Genomic DNA, 24,644 nt, shown 5'->3' with positions numbered 1-24,644 from the left:
TCCTGGGTTCAAGTGATTCTCCTGCCTCAGCCTCCTAAGAAGCTGGGACTATAGTCACAAGCCACCACGCCCGGCTAATTTTTGTATTTTTAGTAGAGCCAGGGCTTCACCATGTTGGCCAGGCTGGTCACAAACTCCTGACCTCAAGTGATCCATCTGCCTCGGCCTCCTGAAGTGCTGGGATTCCAGGCGTGAGCCACCACGCACGACCTCCAATTTTACTTTTTAATTCAAGTGTGTAAACTTCATTTTTGAGCCACAGCATGAATCAGAAGGTGGGTGGCTACCCTGGGTTTTTAGGGGCTAGGGGAGCAGTTGTTTTTTGTTTATTTGTTTTTGTTTTTGTTTTTTTTGAAGGCAGTGAAAAGGAAAGCAGAAGAGAACTAATGAAGTACTGAAAGACACTAGATTGTGGGTGGTGAGGCTATGCTGGGAAGTGAACTTTCTAGAAATCACTTTATCCTTCATCCCCCAAGGAAAAAATGACTTTGCCAGTACTTTATCTTCTCCTCCTCCTTTTCCCATCAGAAAACATGAAGCTGGGCGGTGTGGCTCACGCCTATAATCCCAGCACTTTGGGAGGCCAAGGCGGGTGGATCACTTGAGGTCGGGAGTTGGAGACCAGCCTGGCCAACATGGTGAAACCCTGGCTCTACTAAAAATACAAAAATTAGTCGGGCGTGGTGGCGCACATCTGTAATCCTAGCTACTCAGGAGGCTGAGGCAGGAGAATTGCTTGAACCCAGGAGGCGGAGGCTGCAGTGAGCTGCGATTGTGCCACTGTGCTCCAGCTGGGGCAACAGAACAAGACTCCGTCCCAAAAAAGAAAAAAAAAAATATGGCTGAGGTTTTTTGTTTGTTTGTTTGTTTTATTTATTTTGAGATGGAGTCTCGCCTTGTGGCCTGGCTGGAGTTCAGTGGTGCCATCTCAGCTCACTAGAACCTCCACCTCCCAGGTTCAAGCAATTCTCCTGCCTCAGCCTCCTGAGTAGCTAGGATTACAGATGTACGCCACCATACCCGACTAATTTTTGTATTTTTAGTAGAGACGGGATTTTGCCGTGTCGACCAGGCTGGTCGCGAATTCCTGAAGCTGAGGTTTTCTTACTGGCACAAACCTACCCTGAAGGCAGAAGTGGTCCTTTTTCAGATGCCACCCAGGAAAGCAGAGTGTGACATCAGAACTCTAATAAAACCTCCAGTAGCTTCTGGTGGGGGGCAGGGAGCAGAGATGAAAGCACTTTTGAATTTTCCCAGTAGGGAAAAAGGTTTGTTCTTTAATTAGAGGTAGTCTGGGAAATGCTAGCACTTGTGCAGGTGCCCCAGGAGAGTTGGAAAAGCTTAGTTCTGTGCTCACTGTGATACTGTAGTCCCCCTGCCTTGGGTAGCCAACGTAGCATACCAGCTGGTGTTAGGAAAACTAGCTGAGAGCTCACAGAGAGGCTCTGCCAAAGTGATCGATCGTTCTCTGTAACGTCTGTAGCTCATTTGGCCTGCTCCAGGTTACTACTTGATTCTCTTCAGCAGTTAAGAGTTGAATTCTGAAACACTTTCAGAGAGTAGTGCTAGTGTTGATTTCTGGATCTAATTCTGGAAATACCAGCTGTAAAATTATATCGGAATTTGCATTTAAGAAAAAGTCAGACACCAATCAATTCTGTCCAGGAAAAAATTAAAAAAGAAAAGAAAAATAGAAAAAGCCAGATGGTAATCAAAAGGTATGGGTAGTTTGAAGATTTTAAATAAAAGGCCTTCACTCAGCTGCCAGGCCTCTGGAGGATTCCTTTATTCTGACATCTCTGCTTTCTAGAATATGTTGTGGGGATAGGTTGTTTCATTCCTGTTTCATCACAACCCTCATGACCTTGCCACAGTCTGAGCTCATTCTGTACCTTTTCTACCCTCTCAGGATCTGATTCTTGACATCAGTGAACTGGTCAAGGGGCTTGTGGACTTTCTTAGTACTGGAGGAAGTCTTCTGGACAGGATGACAAATGAATTCTTTTTTTTTTTTTTTTTTGAGACGGAGGCTCACTCTGTCACCCAGGCTAATTTTTGCTCCCTGCCCCCCACCAGAAGCTACTAGAGGTTTTATTAGAGTTCTGATGTCACACTCTCTGCTTTCCTGGGTGGCATCTGAAAAAGAACCACCTCTGCCTTCAGGGTAGGTTTGTGCCAGTAAGAAAACCTCAGCTTCAGGAATTCGCAACCAGCCTGGTCAACATGGCAAAACCCCATCTCTACTAAAAGTACAAAAATTAGCCAAGTGGAGTGGCGTGATCTCGGCTCACTGCAACCTCTGCCTTCTGTGCTCAGGTGATTCTCCTGCCTCAGTCTCTCGAGTAGCTGGGATTACAGGCACATGCCACCATGCGTGGCTAATTTTGTATTTTTGGTAGAGACAGGGTTGCGCCATGTTGGCCAGGCTGGTCTCAAACTTCTGACGTAATGTGATCCTGCCACCTTGGCCTCCCAAAGTACTTGGATTACAGGCATGAGCCACTGTGGCCGGATCCCAGAATTTTTTTTTTTTTTTTTTTTTTTTTTTTTGAGACCGAGTTTTGCTCTTATTGCCCAGGCTGGAGTGCAATGGTGTGAATATAAGCTCATGGCAACCTCCACCTCCCAGGTTCAAGCAATTCTCCTGTCTCAGCCTGTCAAGTAGCTGGGATTACAGGCACCCACCACCATGCCCAGCTAATTTTTTGTATTTTTTTAGTAGAGACAGGGTTTCACCATGTTGGCCAGACTGGTCCTGAACTCCTGACCTCAGGTAATCCACCCGCCTTGGCCTCCCAAAGTGCTGGGCCTGCCGAAGTGCTGGGCATGAGCCACCGTACCTGCCGTGCATCCCAGAATTCTTAAAGCAAGGGTCACAAATTATGGGCTGTAATCTTAGCAGTTGGTTTGATGCCAGTGAGAGCTCTAGAGTATTCTAGACGTGCTGGAAGTTTCTTCTTGGGACTGTAACCACGGAGGACTCCAAGCTCTGTTTCTTACTGGTTCACTCCCTCCTGCCCAAACTAAAAGTTGACTTTCTGGAGTCTTTACTGAATTCACCTCTTATCTTTACTTCTTTGTTTGCTATCAGTAAATTCATTAATGCCTCTTTGCCATAGTTTAGCTGTTTTTTCTTTTGTTTTGAGACAGAGTCTCGCTCTGTCACCCAGGCTGGAGTGCAATGGTGTGATCTCAGCTCACTGCAGCCTCCGCCTCCCCAGTTCAAGCGATTCTCCTGCCTCAGCCTCCCGAGTAGCTGGGACTATAGGCACCCACCGCCACGCCCAGCTAATTTTTATATTTTTAGTAGAGACGGGGTTTCGTCATATTGGCCAGGCTGGTCTCGAACTCCTGACCTTGTGATCTGCCCATCTCGGCCTCCATAGTGCTGGGATTACAGACGTGAGCCACTGCACATGGCCCTAGTTGGTTTAATTCTCTCTCTTCTTTCTATTGAAATCCAAAGGTGTGGTTTGAGGGGCAATATGTTACAGGTCACCTCTTAGGATCCACATCCCCTACTCACCTTTTGGTTGCAGGTATCAGGATTTAATAGATATATGAGATTGAAGTAATCATTCAAACACTGGCTTCTTCTGGATTCATAAAGTTCCCTGAAGGAGGAGAAAAAAAGACAAAGATTGGTTATTTCCAAAAAATACAGGAAAAAAAATGCTATCTGCAAGACCACTGAGTGAATGTGTTTTTGTATCCCCATCATCAGAATATCAGCTATGCAGATGTGAATGTTTCTTAAGGTTGAGGTTTTTGGTTTATCAGTGATTTTTTTCCCTTTATTTTAAAATTATTTATAGAAATAATATACATACCAAAGTATAAAGACAAAAAATTGCCCCAGATAGTAGTGGCTGTTCATGTTTTTTATGTTTTAGAGTATTTCTTTCCAGTCCTTTTTTAAAGCTGGTGAGGAGGGGAGGTTTTTTTTCTTTTTCTTTTTCTTTTTTGAGACATAGTCTGGCTCTGTCGCCGAAGCTGGAGTGCAGTGGCCGGATCTCAGCTCACTGCAAGCTCCGCCCCTCGGGTTTATGCCATTCTCCTGCCTCGGCCTCCGGAGTAGCTGGGACTACAGGCGCCCGCCACCTCGCCCAGCTAGTTATTCTTGTATTTTTTAGTAGAGACAGGGTTTCACCATGTTAGCCAGGATGGTCTCGATCTCCTGACCTCGTGATCCGCCCGTCTGGGCCTCCCGAAGTGCTGGGATTACAGACTTGAGCCACTGCGCCTGGCCTTTTTTCTTTTTTAGACATAGTCTCGCACTGTTTCCCCGGCTGGAGTACAGTGGCACAATCTCAGCTCAGTGCAAACTGCGCCTCCCAGGTTCAAGCGATTCTCCTGCCTCAGCCTCCTGAGTAGCTAGGATTACAGGTGCCCACTACCATGCCCAGCTAATTTTTTGTATTTTCAGTAGAGACGGGGTTTCACTATGTTGGCCAGGCTGGTCTCGAACTCCTGACCTTGTTATCTGCCTGCCTTGGCCTCCCAAAGTGCTGGGATTACAGGCTTGTGCCACCATGCCCGGCCAGTGTTGTTATTTTATATATGTTGTAAAATACTAAATATATGGTTTTCCTCTTGCTCTTGTTCACTTAACATTGATATACACATAAAGGTGAAAATAAGACTAATGATACTCTACCTTCCTCAGTTATTCCTGTAGGTGTGTATCAGCTTCCAAAATCATAAAAGGTAATATTCCAGAGACTGCAGTGTATGATTGGGGCCAACTGCAGAGTCTAAGAAAGCACCGCCTTATTTAGTGTTCTGAGTTTTCCTGTTATTTTATAAAGCCTTCTATATGCTGTCTGACCATGGATTTAGTGGTCTTTTCATTTACCTATCTGTCTCTTAGAAGGCCAAGGTGGGACTTTTACTAGCTAGGGAGCATGATTGCACCCTCTCCTTTAAAACAAACAAACAAACAAACAAATATATATATATATCTCTCTCAATCAAATTGCCTCTTTTTTTTTTTTTGAGACAGAGTCTCGCTCTGTCGCCCAGGCTGGAGTGCAGTGGTCGGATCTCAGCTCACTGCAAGCTCCGCCTTCCGGGTTTACGCCATTCTCCTGCCTCAGCCTCCCGAGTAGCTGGGACTACAGGCGCCCGCCACCTCGCCCGGCTAGTTTTTTGTATTTTTTTTTTTTTTTGAGGCGGAGTCTCGCTCTGTCGCCCAGGCTGGAGTGCAGTGGCGCGATCTTGGCTCACTGCAAGCTCCGCCTCCCGGGTTCCCGCCATTCTCCTGCCTCAGCCTCCCGAGTAGCTGGGACTACAGGCGCCGCCACCACACCTGGCTAATTTTTTTGTATTTTTAGTGGAGACGGGGTTTCATTGTGTTAGCCAGGATGGTCTCGATCTCCTGACCTCGTGATCCGCCCGTCTCGGCCTCCCAAAGTGCTGGGATTACAGGCTTGAGCCACCGCGCCCGGCCAGTTTTTTGTATTTTTTAGTAGAGACGGGGTTTCACCGTGTTAGCCAGGATGGTCTCGATCTCCTGACCTCGTGATCCGCCCGTCTCGGCCTCCCAAAGTGCTGGGATTACAGGCTTGAGCCACCGCACCCAGCCCAAATTGCCTCTTAATCATAGACGTTGTGAACCTTAGAACCTACTGAATGTACTATTCAAAATGGAAACTGATATGGCCTGGCACTTTGGCTCACGCCTGTAATCCCAGCACTTTGGGAGGCCGAGGTGGGCGGATCACTTGAGGCCAGGAGTTCAAGACCAGCCTGGCCAACATGGTGAAATCCCGTCTCTATTAAAAATACAAAAGTTAGGGCCGGGCTTGGTGGCTTGCGCCTGTTATCCCAGCACTTTGGGAGGCCGAGGCGGGCGGATCGCGAGGTCACAAGATTGAGACCATCCTGGCTAACATGGTGAAACCCATCTCTACTAAAAATACAAAAAATTAGCCGGGCATGGTGGCACGCACCTGTAGTCTGAGCTACTTGGGAGGCTGAGGCAGGAGAATGGCGTGAACCCGGGAGGCGGAGCTTGCAGTGAGCCAGATCGCATCACTGTACTCCAGCCTGGGCGAGAGAGCAAGACTCTGTGTCAAAAAAAAAAAAAAATTAGCTGTACATGGTGGTGCATACCTGTAATCCCTGCTACTTGGGAGGCTGAGGCAGGAGAATTGCTCGAACATGGGAGGTGGAAGTTGCAGTGAGCCAAGATGGCACCACTGCACTCCAGCCTGGGTGATAGGCTGTCTGAAAAAAAAGGAAACTGATAGAGCCTGGAGTTGAAGAGTGAGCACAGGCTTTGGGAAAAGTCAAATCTGGGTTTCAGTCCTGGGCTCTGCCATCATTAATAGATTAATGACATATATAGATTAAATGACAACTTCAGAAAATTACTAACAATCTGCCTTTTATATGGTCAACAGTTATTTATGGAGAGCCTAGTAAGTGTTAGTAGTTGCTGCTTTTCTAGATATAATAATGAACAAAATGAACCAAGGGTCTGTTCTTACAGAGTTTATATCCTGGTAGGGTGGAGAGAGATGGTCGTAAAACAGGTGGTAATGACGGTGGTAAAAACTGAGGGAAATAGAGGAGTTAGCAACAGGAAGGACCACGTGCCTGGGGTTAATTGTGTGGGAGGAATTGTTGAGTTCAGGGTCTCAGGATAGATTTTAAAAGAAAAAAATGAGGGAAATAAGGATACTGCTTTAGACATGGAGGTCAAAGAAGCCCTCCCCTTAGGAAGTGACATTCAAGCAGAAACCTGAATGAAGTGAGGGAGCTAAAAAGACAAGTAGACATCTGGGTCAAGAACATTCCAGGCAGAGGGAATGGTAAGGACAAAGTCCTGAAGGTAGTGTGTTTGGCTCGTTGAAGGAGCTGCAGGGAGACCATGGTGGCTGGAAGTAAGTCAGCAAGAGAGGGCAGGGTAGGTCAGAAGGTGACGTCAGAGAACCAGTAGTAATAGATCATGGAGGGCCTTGGGGTCCATGTTAGCATTTTGTATTTTATTCTGAGATGGAAAGTCAGAGATATTTGAGCTGCTCTGACTTCCAGTTAAAAGAATTGACCAGGCGCGGTGGCTCACGTCTGTAATCCCAGCATTTTTGGAGGCCGAGGCAAGTGGATCACGAGGTCAACCATCCTGGCCAACAGGGTGAAACCCCGTCTGTACTAAAAATACAAAAATTAGCCGGGCGTGGTGGCACACGCTTGTGGTCCCAGCTACTCAGGAGGCTGAGGCAGGAGAATGGCTTGAACCCGGGAGGCGGAGGTTGCAGTGAGCTGAGATTGCGCCATTGCACTCCAGGCTGGCAACAGAGCGAGACTCCATCTCAAAAAAAAAAAAAAAAAAAAGAAAAAAGAATTAACGTTGCTGAATAGAGAATAGATTGGGTGATAAAGGGTAAGCTCCGTGGAACTGACCATTTAGAAGGCTGATAGTAATCCCAGCTAGAGATGATGAGATGACGGGTGAAGTTTGTTACCTATTTCCAAGAAGGCTTGGGAGACTCAATTAAGAAAACATCACCAAAGGCCCTCATACAGCCCATTTCACAGTTTTAGCTCCCAGTACTTGTTAAATCCCTTCCTTTCCTTGTAGTTTGCCTTCAGCTGTATTAGGACCTTAAGGGAGAAGTTATTATGTAAAGATCAGCATCCACAAGGGAAGGGATTGTGAGCAGTACTTCAGTCCCTTGATCCCCACAGAAGTCTTTTTTTTTTTTTTTTTTTTTTTTTTTTTTTTTTTTTTGAGACAGAGTTTCACTCTTGTGTCCTGGGCTGGAGTATAGTGGCGCAGCCTCTGCTCACTGCAACCTCTGCCTTCCGTGTTCAAGCAGTTCTCCTGCCTCAGCCTCCTGAGTAGCTGGGATTACAGGCATGCACCACCACACCCAGCTAATTTTGTATTTTTAGTAGAGACAGGGTTTCACCACGTTGGCCAGGCTGGTCTCAAACTCCTGACCTCAGGTAATCTGTCCACTTTGGCCTCCCAAAGTGCTGGGATTATAGGTGTGAGCCACCGTGCCTGGCCAAGACTTTTTTTTTCTTGCACTGAAGTTGGCTCACTGTGTACATTCCGTTTCCCACTCACCAGAGACCTTAAAAAGACTGAAGCTGTGCCAGAACTCTTGGACAGCTCTGTTCTCATTAAGGCATTCAGTCTTCCGTTCTTTCTGCAGTTGCTATCTTAGACACAATTTGAGCAGCCTCTTTTATAAAGTATCTTTTCAGCTACCTGGTCTTGGAAGTTGGAGCCCTCTGATACTCATCATGACAAGGTAGTTTAATATACCTGAGAGAGCCCTCTAAAGAAAATAAAGAGGTTTCTGTCATCTTTTTTTAACTTTTGAGCTTTTCCCCCACTCCTTTTTTGCTGGGATCTAAAGCCATAATTTGCCACCTTGATTTCTGAAATATGGGAAAAGAAGTTCATGTACTTATTTAGGAAAATCGTATTTCTGTTACATAAGGAGCTTGCATTGTTGACAGGGCTTCTTTCGCTGCAGAAGGCCCCATCAGTGTCTGCTTGCTTGGGCTGTGTATGTCTTGGTTGGCAAACATCACTAATGAAACTTATGCCGTCTTGACGTGTCAGGATCGCCTGCACAAAGAGAGCTGCTGGCAGCCTGTCATCTCCTTGCTTTAGTCTGGGAGCAATGCATTTCTTTTGATGGGTGGGGGGCTAGTTCAGGAGGTCTAACTGCGTGACAGACAAATAGGAAGGGTGAATCTCCAGAAATTTGCAAACAGAATTTGTTTTAACAGTGGTTAATTGTGCCTCCTAGGATGCTTTCCTCCTCCTTCCATTTAAAAGTGAGTTTGGCCGGGCGCGGTGGCTCATGACTGTAATCACAGCACTTTGGGAGGCTGAGGTGGGCGGACCACCTGAGGTCAGGAGTTTGAGACCAGCCTCACCAACATGGTGAAACCCCATCTCTACTAAAAATACAAAAAGTGGCTGGGCATGGTGGCATGTGCCTGTAATCCCAGCTACTGGAGAGGCTGAGGGACGAGAATCGCTTGAACCCAGGAGTCAAGGATTGCAGTGAGCTGAAATTGCGCCACTGCACTCCAGCCTAGGGGACAGCAAGACTCTGTCTCAAAAAATAAATAAATAAATAAATAAATAAATAAATAAAAGTAAGTTCACGGCCGGGTGCGGTGGCTCACGCCTGTAATCCCAGCACTTTGGGAGGCCGAGGTGGGTGGATCAACTGAAGTCAGGAGTTCAAGACCAGCCTGGCCAACATGGTGAAACCCCATCTCTACTACAAATACAAAGAAATTATCTGGGTGTGGTGGCGGGCGCTTTTAATCCCAGCTACTCGGGAGGCTGAGGCAGGAGAATTGCTTGAACCCGGGAGGCAGAGGTTGCAGTGAGCCAAGATCGTGCCATTGCACTCCAGCCTGGGCAACAAGAGTAAAACTCCATCTCAAAAAATTAAATAAAATAAAAGTGGGTTCATATTACTGGCTCACAAGTCAGACATTGGGTACCTTTGCAATCATATACTGTGCTGTTTCTGAAAATGTCTGGCTGGTCTCCAACCAGGGCTATAAATGGGCTGGCTGAGCCAGGCCCTATGAGGGCCCACTCTCTTCAGGAATACTGAGACATTACAAATGCACCTGTACTTTCCAGTTGTATGAACAGGTACTTTCCAGTTTTATTTCTCCCACCCATACATCTGTGGTAGCTGAAAAATCATTTTAACCATACTGCTATTTGACAGCAAGTTGTCACAGATAAAGATGTAAGTATATTTTCAACCAACACACTGCTAATTAAATTGCTTTATCTGTCTAAACTTGGGCCTCTTGCTACTCATATCCAGTGTTCCTAGTGTCTTCTTCAAATGAGTTGCCTTGTGTTTCATGACCTTGTTTTTGTTCATTACAGTGTGAGCCACTGCCCCATGTTGTGTTGATGCCGGTCTGCCATGCTAGCCTGTCTACCAGGGCCAGGTGACCTGTCCTTTCAGCTTCTTTCTCACACGCAGATGAACACTGGACTTCAGAAATGTAAGTAATCTGGATCCTAGGGAAGCATGTGTGATTCTTTGTTTTTGTCTCTATGTTTGGGCTGTCCCTGAAGCACATCTGGAGTACATTGACCTTGAATTTTGACATTTTTCTTTCTTTCTTTTTTTTTTAAAGACTATGTCTTGCTCTTGTCACCCAGGCTGGAGTGCAATGACGCGATCTTGATCGGCTCTCTGCCACCTCTCCCTCCCAGGTTCAAGCAATTCTCCTGCCTCAGCCTCCCGAGTAGCTGGGATTACAGGTGCCCACCACCATGCCTGGCTAATTTTTGTATTTTTAGTAGAGACAGGGTTTCACCATATTGGCCAGGCTGGTCTCAAACTCCAGATCTCAGGTGATCCCCCTAACTTGGCCTCCCAAAGTGCTGAGCCACTGTGTCCAGCCAGTAGGGTCTGCTCTAAATTCTGTAATTCCCCGATATATATCAGCTTTCTGTTGAACAACAAAACCATAAAGAGCTTCAGAGGAAATATATATATATATATCACCCTTAAAAAAGGTGTTTCAGTTTGAACCTTCATGGAGAATTTCATGAAAACTCACAGTCCAGATTACTTACTATATCTCTGAAATAAACTGTTTATGCTATTCTCTTGTTTCAAACTCTCTGAGTACAGTCTACCATGGAGACAGACAGTTCCCTTTGGCTTTGCTGCCTGCCTTCTGAGCCAGTATGACTTTAGTTCACAGGAAGTAAAGGAGCTTTTGCCCTCAGAAGAGATGGAGAGCTAGCTTTCTCAGTCTCTCTGGGCATTTTCCTGATAATACACTTTCCAGAAGATTGAGCCTTTAAAATCTGTTATGATTCTTGTCTTAACTTTCTGGAATTGGGGTTTTATACTTCATATTTTCCCAGACTCCTTCCTACCTTCTCTCCCTGTAATACATGATCTGCAAGGAAAAGATTCTATTCTTGGCACATTACCATGTATAGTATCTTCAGGTGTAAAAACAGCCCTAAATTTGGAGTAGACCTTCCATTTAGAGCACAAAGGAGAAATCAGTGAGGCAGCTAGGCTTCCCTTTGATAGAAAAGGTGGCTCAGCACCTTAACTGAATCCCTTATGACAGGGGCTAACAAACTTTCTCTGTAAAGCCTAGATAGCCAATAATTTTAGCTTTGTGGGCCATGTGGTCTGTTGCATCTACTCAACTCTGGCGTTGTAGGGCAAAGGCAGCCACAGACAATAAACAAATGAGGGTGTCTGTGTTCCAATGAAACTTTTTACAAAAAAAACAGCAAATGGAGCAGGCACACAGGCTGTCGTTTGCCAGCCCCTGCCCTGTGAAATCATCATCAGAAGTTAAAAATGGTCCAGCCTTTGGACTTCATTTCTTTGAGGGAGCATAAGACTCAGAGCCTGGCTAGTTCTGAAATTTGGCCAGTGAATCCAGCTCTATGTAATAGCTGAAGGTGGTAGTCTTCCTTCTACAGTTGCCTGACACAGTAAAGCAAGCTCTGCTATAGCTTTCTCAACCCAGCCTTTATCTTTTTTTTTTTTTTTTTTTTTTTTTTTTTTTTTGAGACGGAGTCTCACTCTGTCACCCATTCTGGAGTGCAGTAGCGCAATCTGGGCTCACTGCAAGCTCCACCTCGCGGGTTCATGCCATTCTCCTGCCTCAGCCTCCCGAATAGCTGGGACTACAGGTGCCTGCCACCACGCCCAGCTAATTTTTTTTGTATTTTTAGTAGAGACGGGGTTTCACCGTGTTAGCCAGGATGGTCTCGATCTCCTGACCTCGTGATCTGCCCGCCTCGGCCTCCCAAAGTGCTGTGATTACAGGTGTGAGCCACCGCGCCTGGCCCCCTTTATCTTAATAAGTGATGATTGGGTGATAAAGGTGTTATGTTATACTCCCTAGCCATCCAAGTCAGCATCCTAACTGCATTGTGCCTGTTTCTGGGCTTCTGGGGACATAACTGGAGAGGGAACGTACTTAGAGACATGCAATAAGGTGACAAAGAGAAGCTTGCTTTTCTCTAGATTCCTTAACGCACTCTGACAGCTTTACCCAAAACTACGATATCAAGGGAAAAGCCATTTGGAGGACAGGCAAATTGGCAGCTTTATCTTGGTGTTCACTTTATTTTATTACTTATTCTTTTGTGTTTTTTTTGAGATAGAGTTTTGCTTTGTTGCCTAGGCTGGAGTGCAATGGCATGATCTCAGCTCAACGCAACCTCCACCTACTGGGTTCAAGCGATTCTCTGCCTCAGCCTCCTGAGTAGCTGGGATTACAGGCATGCACTACCATGCCCAGCTAATTTTGTATTTTTAGTAGACACAGGGTTTCTTCATGTTGATCAGGCTGGTCTCGAACTCGCGACTTTAGGTGATCCACCTGCCTTGGCCTCCAAAAGTGCTGGGATTACAGGCATGAGTCACCACACCCAGCCCACTTTATTTTATTTTTTTTATTTACTTGTGGTGGAGTTTTGCTCTTGTCGCCCAGGCTGGAGTGCAGTGGTGCCATCTTGGCTTACTGCAACCTCCGCTTCCCGAGTTCAAGTGATTCTCCTGCCTCAGCTTCCTAAGTAGTAGCTGGGATTATAGGCATGTGTTACCATGCCTGGCTAATTTTTGTATTTTTGGTAGAGATGGGGTTTCACCATGCTGGCCAGGCTGGTCTTGAACTCCCATCCTGTGTTACAGGCATTACTGCACCTCGGTGACTCATGGCTGTAACCCTGGCACTTTGGGAGGCCAAGGTGGGCAGATACCCTGAGGTCGGGACTTTGAGAGCAGCCTGGCCAACATGGTGAAACCTCGTCTGTACTAAAAATACAAAAATTAGCCAGGCGTGGTGGTAGGCGCCAGTAATCCCAGCTACTTGGGAGGCTGAGGTGGGAGAATCGCTAGAACTCAGGAGGCAGAGGCAGGAGAATCTCTAGAACCCAGGAGGCAGAGGTTGTAGTGAGCTGAGATCTTGCCATTGCACTCCAGCCTAGGCGACACAGCGAGACTCCATTTCAAAAAAAACTAAAAAAAGGCTGGAAGTGGTGGCTTATGCCTGTAATCCCAGCACTTTGGGAGGCCGAGGCAGGCGGATCACAAGGTCAGGAGATCGAGACCATCCTGGCTAACACGGTGAAACCCTGTCTCTACTAAAAATACAAAAAATTAGCTGGGCGTGGTGGCGGGCATCTGTAGTCCCAGCTACTCGGGAGGCTGAGGCAGGAGAATGGCGTGAACCCGGGAGGCGGAGCTTGCAGTAAGCCGAGATCACGCCACTGCACTCCAGCCTGGGTGACACAGCGAGACTTGGTCTCAAAAAAAAACAAAAACAAAAACAAAAAATTAGCCAGGCATGGCGGCGGGAGCCTGTAGTGCTAACTATTCAGGAGGCTGAGGCAGGAGAATTGCCTGAACCGGGAGGCAGAGGTTGCAGTGAGCCAAGATCGTGCTACTGCACTCCAGCCTGGGCAACAGAGAGAGATTCCCATCTCAAAAAACAAACAAACAAAAAATGTTTTATGATTCTGCTCTCAGCCTTTCTCTCCTGTCCATCCTCAGGATGGTCTTATAAGTTGCTAGGAACACAAAGTGTGATGTCTGGTGGAGTGGGATGGGTACAGGTGTTTATAGTTTAATGTGCTTTATAACATAAATACAGTCAGCATGAGGCAGGATTGGTGGTCCGGGGTCAGGAGAAGAGAAATGTGGCTTCTTGCCCCAGCACTGTAAGTCATCTGGCTAAATGGCTTTTACCCAGGCTTCAGCTGCCATACGTTCAGAATCACAGGGTTGATCCCTTATAGCTTTTTCTGTTCTCCTCTTCCTTTTCTATGTGTGTAGGAGACAGTAATGTTCTTCCTAACCCAGATTTGTGATTTGCCAGAGGGCTGGCTGGATGAATTAAAGAATATCTTGGCTTGGGGTTAGGTTAGTTGGTGTCAGAAGGATGGCCTCCTACAGCTTTTCTAGATCATATATTCCATGATGTCACTTCCTTGGAGAGTCCTTAACCATTTTGAAACTTTGTACTCGGAAGTTTTGTTTTTCTTTTTTTTTTTTTTTTTTTTTTGAGACGGAGTCTCGCTCTGTCGCCCAGGCTGGAGTGCAGTGGCCAGATCTCAGCTCACTGCAAGCTCCGCCTCCCAGGTTCACGCCATTCTCCTGCCTCAGCCTCCCGAGTAGCTGGGACTACAGGCGCCCGCCACCTCGCCCGGCTAGATTTTTGTATTTTTTAGTAGAGACGGGGTTTCACCGGGTTAGCCAGGATGGTCTCGATCTCCTGACCTCGTGATCCACCCGTCTCGGCCTCCCAAAGTGCTGGGATTACAGGCTTGAGCCACCGCGCCCGGCCTGTTTTTCTCTGATCCATCTTCCCCCAGTGCCTCAGAAAATGAGTGATTTTGAAATTTTTTATTTTTTCCCTTTTTTTTTTGAGATGGAGTCTCGCTCTTTCGCCCAGGCTAGAGTGCAGTGGCACGATCTTGGCTCATTGCAAGCTGCTTCTCCTGGGTTCACTCCATTCTCCTGCCTCGGCCTCCCGAGTAGGTGAGACTACAGGCACCCACCACCACGCCCGGCTAATTTTGTTTTTGTGATTTTAGTAGAGACAGGGTTTCACCATGTTAGCCAGGATGGCCTCGATCTCCTGACCTCGTGATCTGCCCACCTCGGCCTCCCAAAGTGTTGGGATTGGCCGGGCGCAGTGCTCAAGCCTGTAATCCCAGCACTTTGGGAGGCCGAGACGGGCGGATCACGAGGTCAGGAGATCGAGACCATCCTGGCTAACACGGTGAAACCCCATCTCTACTAAAAAAAATACAAAAAACTAGCCAGGTGAGGTGGCGGGCCCCTGTAGTCCCAGCTACTCAGGAGACTGAGGCAAGAGAATGGCGTAAACCCGGGAGGCGGAGCGTGCAGTGAGCTGAGATCTGGCCACTGCACTCCAGCCTGGGCGACAGAGCGAGACTCCGTGTCAAACAAAAACAAAAAAACAAAAACAAAGTGTTGGGATTACAGGCATGAACCACAGCGCCCGGCTAGAGTTTCACTCTTGTTGCGCAGGCTGGAGTGCAATGGTGCGATCTCGACTCACCGCAACCTCTGCCTCCGGGGTTCAGGCGATTCTCCTGCCTCAGCCTTCTGGAGTAGCTGGGATTACAGGCATGCGCCACCACGCCTGGCTAATTTTGTATTTTTAGTAGAGAAGGGGTTTCTCCATGTTGGTCAGGCTGGTCTTGAACTCCCAGTCTCAGGTAATCCGCCCGCCTCGGCCTCCCAAAGTGCTGGGATTACAGGCGTGAGCCACCGTGCCTGGGCATTTTTTTTTTTTTTTTTTTTTTTTTGAGATGGAGTCTCCCTCTCTTGCCCAGACTGGAGTGCAGTGGCACAATCTTGGCTCACTGCAACCTCCACCTCCTGGATTCAAGCAGTTCTTCTGCCTCAGTCTCTCGAGTAGCTCGGACTACAGGCATGCGCCACCGGAAAGTTTTTCTTTCTTAATCCTCGGCCTCTGCTCTGTATTTCTCCTTCTCAGGATCACAATATAATAATGGCTCTCTAAATATTTACTGTTTGAATGGCTGAAATGATAAAAGGTCCTTGGTCTTTAAGCCATCTTTAGATAACAAACTTTGACCTCCGTCCATGGCAGAGCACTGGGGCTCTGGGGACAAATGCCAAAATTTCCTTCTTTTACTGCTTCTTTATATGCATATCTGCCTCCTAGTGGAGGGACCTTTAAATGGCAGATTGACCCAATGACTGGATAAACTCATAGAAATAATAGCTAACATTTGTCAAGCTGCTACCATGTGCCAGGCACTATATTGAATGTTTTCACATATGTTCTCACTCATTCCTCAAAAATTCTGTATGGAAGACTCTCTTGTCTTTGTCACAAGGATAAGGCATAGAGGGTTTGTCACTTGCCAGTGCCACATGACTGTCCTGTGACTGGCCCATACTCAGCTCAGACTACAAAATCTGTGTTTCAAATACATTGCCTGTGCCTCTCTGCCTACAGATAGAGGTTCCTGCTACCTATGTTACCTATGCCCTCTGACCTTCAAAATAGAAGGATGAACAGAGAGGTCTCCATTGGGAGGACTGGATTTCAGGCAGAAAATTTCCTCCAGTCCCTCCTGGAATAGACAGCAGTGCTGAGAGTTACATTTAACTCTCAGGCTGAAGGCCAGGGTGTCCTGCAGTTGGGGCTTCCTTAGTCAGTTTTCTTTGTGTTGCCTGTGGTCATACTCAGCCACATCTGCTATCCTTGAATAATAACTATTGACCATCATAGTTCCTGTTCACATAGCATTTTCATTGAAATGAAAATGCTCATTTAGTGAAAATGTTCACTGACTCTCTTGATCTTAGTAATTCTGTGAAGTAGGAGAGCAATGGCCGGGCGCGGTGGTTCACGCCTGTAATCCCAGCACTTTGGGAGGCCGAGACGGGCGGATCACGAGGTCAGGAGATCGAGACCATCCTGGCTAACACGGTGAAACCCTGTCTCTACTAAAAAATACAAAAAACTAGCCAGGCGAGGTGGCGGGCGCCTATAGTCCCAGCTACTCGGGAGGCTGAGGCAGGAGAATGGCGTGAACCCGGGAGGCGGAGCTTGCAGTGAGCTGAGATCCGGCCACTGCACTCCAGCCTGGGTGACAGAGCGAGACTCCGTCTCAAAAAAAAAAAAAAAAAAAAAAAAAAAAAAAAAAAAAAAAAAAGAAGTAGGAGAGCAGAATTCATCCCTGTTGATAATTGAGGAATGACAGGCTCTCAGTATGGGCAGATGATGAAGCTAATACTTGAATACAGGTTTCTCTAACCCTTTACAAACTACAGATTTCCTATTCCCTACATTGTCTATGTCTCTATTAATGACACTATTGGTACAAGCTATTTAAGTAAGTTGCTTACAAAGCTGTGGTATCTGTGTTGACTGTGTAGTTATGGAAATACATTACAGAAGAAAATAAGTAGTCAGGGTGCCTGTGTGGGGGCTGTGATAAGTGTTGAGAAAACTTTTTTTTTTTTGAGATGGAGTCTTGCTCTGTCGCCCAGGCTGGAGTGCAGTGGCTTGATCTCAGCTCCCTGCTGCAAGCTCCGCCTCCCAGATTCAGGCCATTCTCCTGCCTCAGCCTCCCAAGTAGCTGGAACTATAGACACCCACCACCACACCTGGCTAATTTTTTTGTTTGTTTTTGTATTTTTTGTAAAGACAGGGTTTTACTGTGTTAGCCAGGATGGTCTCGATCTCCTGACCTCATGATCTGCCCGCCTCAGCCTCCCAAAGTGCTGGGATTACAGGCGTGAGCCACCGCGCCCAGCCACTTTTTTTTTTTTTTTTTTTTTAAGATGGAGTCTTACTCTTTCGCCCAAGTTGGAGTGCAGTGGTGCCATCTTGGCTCACTGCAACTCCCGCCTCCTGGGTTTAAGCAATTCTCTGCCTCAGCCTCCTGAGTAGCTGGGATTACAGGCGCCTGCCACCATGCCTGGCTAATTTTTTTGTATTTTTTTTAGTAGAGATGGGGTTTCTCCATCTTGGCCAGGCTGGTCTTGAACTCCTGACCTCGTGATCCACCCACCTCAGCCTCCCAAAGTGCTGGGATTACAGGTGTGGCTCACACATCTCAGCCACCATGCCCAGCTGAGAAAACCTTTCTTTTTTTTTTTTTGACATGGAGTCTCGCTCTGTCGCCCAGGCTGGAATGCAGTGGCACAATCTTGGCTCACTGCAACCTCCACCTACCAGGTTCAAGCAATTCTCCTGCCTCAGCCTCCCAAGTAGCCGGGACTACAGGCGCGCTCCACCATCTGCAGCTAATTTTTTGTATTTTTAGTAGAGACGGGGTTTCACCATGCTGGGCAGGGTGGTCTTGAACTCCTGACCTCGTGATCCACGCACTTTGGCCTCCCAAAGTGCTGGGATTACAGGCTTGAGCCACCGCGCCCAGCGGAAAACTGTTATTTTTAAGGGTTAGGCTTAAGTCTGGTATGTGAGGTAGATGGTGCTGTATTCCCAGAATGATACCCCTTTTTTGTTCAATACACTGTACTCATCCTTGGGGTTCTTCTTTAACAAAGCTACTGCAGCCTTGTGGCCACCCTCCCTACCCTCATTTCACTTTATTTCTGAATCATTTGACAGCCCTCTTCACCATTGTCAGTATCAGTGGAGACAGGACAAAGAAAACTAATCAATGTGGATAAGTGCCCCTTCCATACTCCTGCATGAGGCCAAGCTTCCCCCTTGTCTCTGCTAGAAAAAAACTGAGCTCAGAGTTGGTACTAACTTGGAACAAAGGGACTCTTCTATTCATCAAGGTACTATACGACTTCTACTTGGATTTCAAGGAGAGAAGCCCACCAGCATGAAGGTGGGTTAGGTTTAAAGCACTGTGCTAGGAGTATCATATGAGATTTTGACCAATAAGACAGATAGGTACAGTGGTTGACCAAGGCAGCTTCTATTGGAATTCTGGTGTCTTGAGTTTAGGGACTTTCTCTTAACCAGTGATCCCAGACTTTTTTGCCAGTATTTGAAAGCATAGACCTGTTTTGGGGGCTGGGGATGCCTGGCCTTTTTTGCTCAGATCTGCTTATGAGCATGGGCCCAAATCTCTCTGCCCTTCCTGACTTAAGCTTTCTTTTCCTGCTTTCCAGAGCAGGAGTTTCTAAGCTGTTGCTAACCAGCATTATCACCAAACAAAGGCAGCTGTACCCATTTTCCTTCTAATACCCTCATTAGCCTACCTCTGTTCTAGGTAGTGCCCAGTGACATGACTTTGAATGGGGTCTCCTTTGGGCCAAGGCCACCTGAGGCCACAAGCTGGGCATTCAGTCAGATTAGTCGTTGGCATATCCTCCTGCCTTTTGCAAGGGGAGGAAGTAAAGAGAGAGTCAGCTAGCTGAACCTGGGCTTCTAGCCAAGCCAGTTCTGCTTTGGGCAGTTTGTGTACTCACTCATTCAGCAAGCATTTATTAGGCACCTTTTGTGTATACTCAGGGGAGACCCTCCCTCAGAGACAGAGAGAGTGGAGCAGAGCCCCCTTGCAGGAGCTTGGCATCCTTAAAGAGCCCTTGTTCTCGGAACCTTTTCCTTTTTGACTGGAAGCCGGACATCCGCTGAGCCCCCTGATGGGAGGCAGCAGGAGATGGGAACAAAGAGACTGTTAACATTAATGAGGCACACCAAGTGGGCATTTCCGCAGTCTCCAAAGGAAGGCAGGTTTTTCCTCTTTCTTTTTGGAAAGTGACAGCTGACATGGACCAAATACAGACTATTTTTGGCTCTCAGGACTGAAAGGACTGAAAGATGCTCTGAATCCTTTCTTCTCAATTCCCTCCCTGCTGCCCTGTCATTATTATCTTCCTTCTCTAGCAAATAAATAAAGCCTTTGATCCTCACCCAGTCAGGCATAGAGTGAACTGTAAATAAAAGTGAACTTGTGACATGGGGAAGGGGAGAGATGTTGGCAGCTTATTCCTCTGCTCCTGAAAGGAAGCATTCTGTCTACTGTTCCAGGGTGCCCACCCAGTGGGCAAAGCCCCCCAGCTGCCAAGATGCAAGGGAAAGCTGATGCCTCATTGTTCCCTGCAGACTAAAGAGTCATAGCTCTGGGTACCCTCTAGACTGAAGGGCCACCACGGCCTTGACAAGGAGCTTTGCTTAGAACTTTCTACCCCCAGGCCACATGGGCTGGTAGAGTTCCAGACCCTGCATTTCTCTCTCTCTCTTTTTTTTTTTTTTTTTCTTTTTCTGAGACAGAGTCTTGCTCTATTGCCCAGGCTGGAGTGCAGTGGTGCAATGTCGGCTTACTGCAACCTTCGCCTCTTGGGTTCAAGCAAGCAATTCTCCTGCCTCAGCCTCCCAAGTAGCTGGGATTACAGGTGCCTGCCACCCTGCCTGGCTAATTTTTGTATTTTTAGTAGAGACGGGGTTTCACCATGTTGCCCAGGCTGGTCTTGAACTTCTGACGGAACTCAGATGATCCACCCGCCTTGGCCTCCCAAAATGCTGGGATTTACAAGTGTGAGCTACAGTGTCCAGCGACCCTGCATTTCTATGTATGGCGAGAGCTCTCGGTTACCTGAGAATTGACCAAATTCTGGTTCTCCAAGATATGAGACTTCGAAAGATGCTTTGCTGTTCTGATCTCTACTTACCTCATTTACAAAATGGAAATGATGGTAGTGCCTGCTTCTAGAGCAATAGTGAGGATTCACTGAGATGGCCTGTCACCTAGCACAAGACCTGGCCCACTATAAGCACTTACTGCACACTAGCAGTGATTGTTAATATGAAGACTGAAGCTGGGTTTAGAATGAAGGCTACCGATGACAACCTAGTCACTTCCCTACCCTACCCCAGGCCCTCAGAAGGGGAATCTAGAAGGGCTGGTTGCCTTGGCACTGATGAGCTCCGTCTCCCTCTTTGCTCTCCTTCCCATTCTCTCTCTCTAGGGGACACTACACAGAAAATGAGAACTGCTCACTATCCTACCCCAGCCGAATTGGATGCATATGCTAAGAAGGTCGCAAACAACCCACTGACTATAAAAATCTTCCCCAACAGTGTGAAGGTTCCCCAGCGGAAACACGTTCGTCGTACTGTGAACGGCCTCGACACATCAGCCCAGCGCTACAGCCCCTACCCGACACAGGCTGCCACCAAGGCAGGCCTGCTTGCCATTGTCAAAGTGCCAGCCAAAAGCATACTCAAGGACTTTGACGGCACCCGAGCCCGGTTGCTCCCTGAGGCCATCATGAACCCCCCAGTGGCACCGTATGCTACTGTGGCACCCAGCACTTTAGCCCACCCCCAGGCCCAGGCTCTGGCCCGCCAGCAGGCCCTGCAGCATGCACAGACCCTGGCCCATGCCCCTCCCCAGACGCTGCAGCACCCTCAGGGTATCCCGCCACCCCAGGCACTGTCCCACCCTCAGAGCCTCCAGCAGCCTCAGGGCCTGGGCCACCCTCAGCCCATGGCCCAAACCCAGGGCTTGGTCCACCCTCAGGCCCTGGCTCACCAGGGTCTCCAGCACCCCCACAATCCTTTGCTGCATGGAGGCCGGAAGATGCCAGACTCAGATGCCCCCCCGAATGTGACCGTGTCTACCTCAACTATCCCCCTTTCAATGGCGGCCACTCTGCAGCACAGCCAGCCCCCGGACCTGAGTAGCATCGTGCACCAGATCAACCAGTTTTGCCAGACGAGGGCAGGCATCAGCACTACCTCAGTGTGTGAGGGCCAGATTGCCAACCCCAGCCCCATTAGTCGCAGTCTGCTCATCAATGCAAGCACCCGGGTGTCGACCCACAGCGTCCCCACACCAATGCCTTCATGTGTGGTCAATCCCATGGAGCACACCCATGCGGCCACTGCCGCGTTGCCTGCTGCAGGTCCTGTCAACCTGCCCACAGGCATCTCTCGCGCCCCCACTGGCTACTCTAGCGACCTCAAGCCAGTCACCTGGAACCAGCACCAGCTGGCCCACCTACAACAGATGTGCAGCGAGGCTGGTGGGACGCCAGCCCCTGGCCTGACAGGCAAGCATGCAGCAGGACGCGAGTTGGCAGGGCCTGGCTTTGTGGGCAAAGCCCCTGCCTACCCGCAAGAACTCTGCCTGGCGCCGTCCTTCCATCTGAAGCCACCCCTGGAAAAGCCAACCCCATCCCCACCAGTCAACGGCATGGCAGCCCCATTGGCCTACCCCAATGGCCACTACTTCCAACCCCTGTGGAACAACATTCTGCCCACTCCCAATAGCGACAGCTCGGGGTCTCAGGACCTCGCCATGCCGTTCCACGGTGGGCAGCCCACAGGTGCACCCCTCGACTGTGCAGCAGCTCCCGGGGCCCACTACCGAGCAGGGACCGGGGGCGGTCCAGTGGCAAGCCAGAACAGCTTAATGCAAACAGTGGATTACCTAAGTGGGGATTTCCAACAGGCCTGCTTCCGAGAACAGAGCCTGGCCATGCTGAGCAAGGCCCACCGAGCCCCTGGCAACCGAGCCCCCGATCCCACAGAGAGTCGAAGTCTTCATATTCAGCACCCAGGGTATAGATAGGTAGCCCTGCTGCCCTCCACGTGCAACACATCATACATCACCCTCCTAGGTTTAGTCTTTTAAGTAACTGGATAGTTTCAAAGTTTCACTGCTCCAGTGTGATCATTCTTAGATGTCTAAGAAAGGGAATTTGGTGGGATCTAACTGGGGACAGAAGGAGTCCTCTCATCCTCCCCTCCAGCAACTTTTGGTTTTATGTTAGAAGCTAACCCCAAGCTCAGGCTTTTCTCTCCACTGACTGCCTGTCAGCTATTCTCCCCACCTTGGCCATTTCCAGCCAGCTCCCAGCCATCTTTTCTTGAACCTCTTCCTGTTTCCCTTAGGATGACTGAGGTGTGGGCTGAGGGAATGCCCTAGTTGAGGTAGTGGAGGTGCTCAGGCCCCTAAGCCAGACCTCTACCTGTTGCTACCGCCCTTCCCCTCCCTCCAGGACTAAGAAGCAAGATTTCCCAAGTGCTCTGAAAGCTAATTCCTTATTCACCCAAAGATCTCAAATCAAAGCTGATCCAGTCTTCATGTCCTTCCAGTTCCTTTCCATTCCTTAAGGCTTTGTTTTGTGTCTATATTGATCCCGCAGCCACTGCACTTGGCCGTGCCACACTTGATCTCAAGGGCATCTTGGAAGTATTTGACCATTTCATGAGATATGGGGGAAAAAAGTCTTTGTATTGGCATCTTGGTTCCAGACTCCCCTTTCCAAACCTAGAAAAATACAATGTACCCAAGTATACCCAAGATCCCTTTCTTACTGTTGCCTATCCCCTAACTCACCTGCCCATAGCCCCTATCCTTTCCCCTTCAGCAAAAACAAAACCTACCTTACTTGAGGAATTAGGTAGGTAAGGAATGATCACATTGGAGTTTGGGATTAAAAACACCAAAAAAAAAAAAAAAAAAAAAAAGCATTTGGTTCTCTACACTGGCTAAGAATATTGCTCTACACTGTAAGTTTTAAATGTTAGTTTCTGTATGAATGTAGTGTGGGTTTGAGTAGCATTGTGTGTGAGTGGCCCCACAGGTACATTCACCCTCTAGTGCAGCCCCTCAGTTTAATGAAGAAAACAAAAACAAAACAAAAAAAAACACAAAGCCTTAAGCTCTTTGAATACTTCCTTTACCAAATGAGCATGGTTCTAACACCTGGAGGTGGGCCTACATTGGAAACAGCCCCTCCTGCCCTCTGTCCATTCTTAGAGCATACCTTCATCCACTCCATGCTCAGCACGTCTCATCCCAAGCGACAATTAGTTGGTTAGAAACACTTTTCTGTAATTTTAAGCTTAGATTGTTTTGTTATAAATTTTTGCACCCTTCTGTTAAAGATGCAGAATGGGCGTTTTTATTTTTCACAGATGAAATAAGCCCTCACCTTTCCTCTTGTCTCTGGCGAATGTCAGCTGATGGTTCTTATTTAAGGTTTTGCATTTTGTTCACTATCCACTACTGTTCGTTAGCCAGAAATTCTCTCGTGATCTGGAGCAATGTGACTGAAGACCAGTTTTTAAGTTATGTGTTGGCAAGTTGCCTTATATTTAAAAGGAAAAAGAAAAAAAAAAAGAAAAGCCTGATTGTGTTATGCCAAATGATAGCAACATGAAGTCCTAATTTATTGTTCCCAGTTGTTTTTCTGCTGTCTGTGAACACTGGTACCTCCCTGTCCTGAGCCCTCAGGAGCACCTGCAGCTTCTGGCTTAATGCCTTCTCCCAAGGTGTTGGCCACCACCTCACCCAGGGCCCTCTTCCAGTTCCTGCTTTTCTGAGTCAGATTTAAAGAGCACCACTGTCTTCCCCCTATCCCTTGCTTGATCTCCACAACAGATATTCTTGGCTGTATTTTTTTTTCCTCCCCAGTACCTCTCCCTGAAAGGTGAGCTGCCATTTTAGGAAATTGGACCAGACACCAACTTGGGGGCTTTAAGTCAAACAACCTCAAACCCATCTCTTCCTGTGTAGGGGTGCAAGTCTTTGAAACTCTCACTCCCACCCCTAGTCTGCATGGAAAATGTACTGTGATCCCCTTGCCCCCTACTGCCCTCGCCTTTGGTGTGAGATGTTCCCTCTATTGGAGTTCAGCCTGAGTCCCTCTCCCCTCTGCCAGCCAACCCCCAGCCAGCAATAAGGGTCCAAGCCAGGGCCTCCTCTCCACACTCCCTGTCTCCATCCCACACTACCCTAGGGAATACCTGGATTCCCCACTCTATCCACATACTGTAGCATTCATTCTCCATCTCTCTCACCTCACCTGTGGTGGTTTATGGGTGTGATGGGGTTTTTAAGATTATTATAAACCAGTAAAAGGAAAAAAACCTTGTTTTCTGACCTTGTTCTATTCGTTTGCTGCTGTGAATGTTTGAGGTAACTTTTAACAGTTTCTAACATACCTCGCTTGCTAGGAGTAATTCCTTATTTTTAAAAGGGGGACCCCTGTAATATGCATCCCACCCAGAAGCCATCTCCAAATCCATTGTTTCAGGCCAGGTGCTGTGGTGATTGTAGACAGTTCTTCAATGAAACCCTGGACACAGGGTGCCCGGCTGACAGGCCCTCTCCCCGGGCAGGAATGCTCTGGGCTTACTGTGAAGTTTGA

At 47.8% G+C, this 24,644-nt stretch overlaps 1 protein-coding gene across 4 annotated transcripts in view; it reads left to right on the top strand.

The window, feature by feature from the left end:
* The window catches only part of FAM222B (family with sequence similarity 222 member B), a 97,522-nt gene extending 73,156 nt beyond the window's left edge, over positions 1 to 24,366 (top strand). For all 4 annotated transcript variants that reach the window (XM_050763199.1, XM_050763200.1, XM_050763201.1 and 1 more), the window contains 2 exons: positions 9,887 to 10,008; positions 20,451 to 24,366. In XM_050763199.1, the coding sequence (XP_050619156.1) occupies positions 9,927 to 10,008; positions 20,451 to 22,057 (1,689 nt within the window). In that variant the 5' untranslated portion in view covers positions 9,887 to 9,926 and the 3' untranslated portion in view covers positions 22,058 to 24,366. The remainder of the gene's footprint in view (positions 1 to 9,886; positions 10,009 to 20,450) is intronic.
* Positions 24,367 to 24,644: the final 278 nt, after the last annotated feature.

Source organism: Macaca thibetana, chromosome 16 (assembly GCF_024542745.1).
Source record: "Macaca thibetana thibetana isolate TM-01 chromosome 16, ASM2454274v1, whole genome shotgun sequence".
In the NCBI taxonomy this organism is placed as follows: Eukaryota; Metazoa; Chordata; class Mammalia; order Primates; family Cercopithecidae; genus Macaca; species Macaca thibetana.
This window is presented reverse-complemented; position numbering and strand designations above follow the sequence as displayed.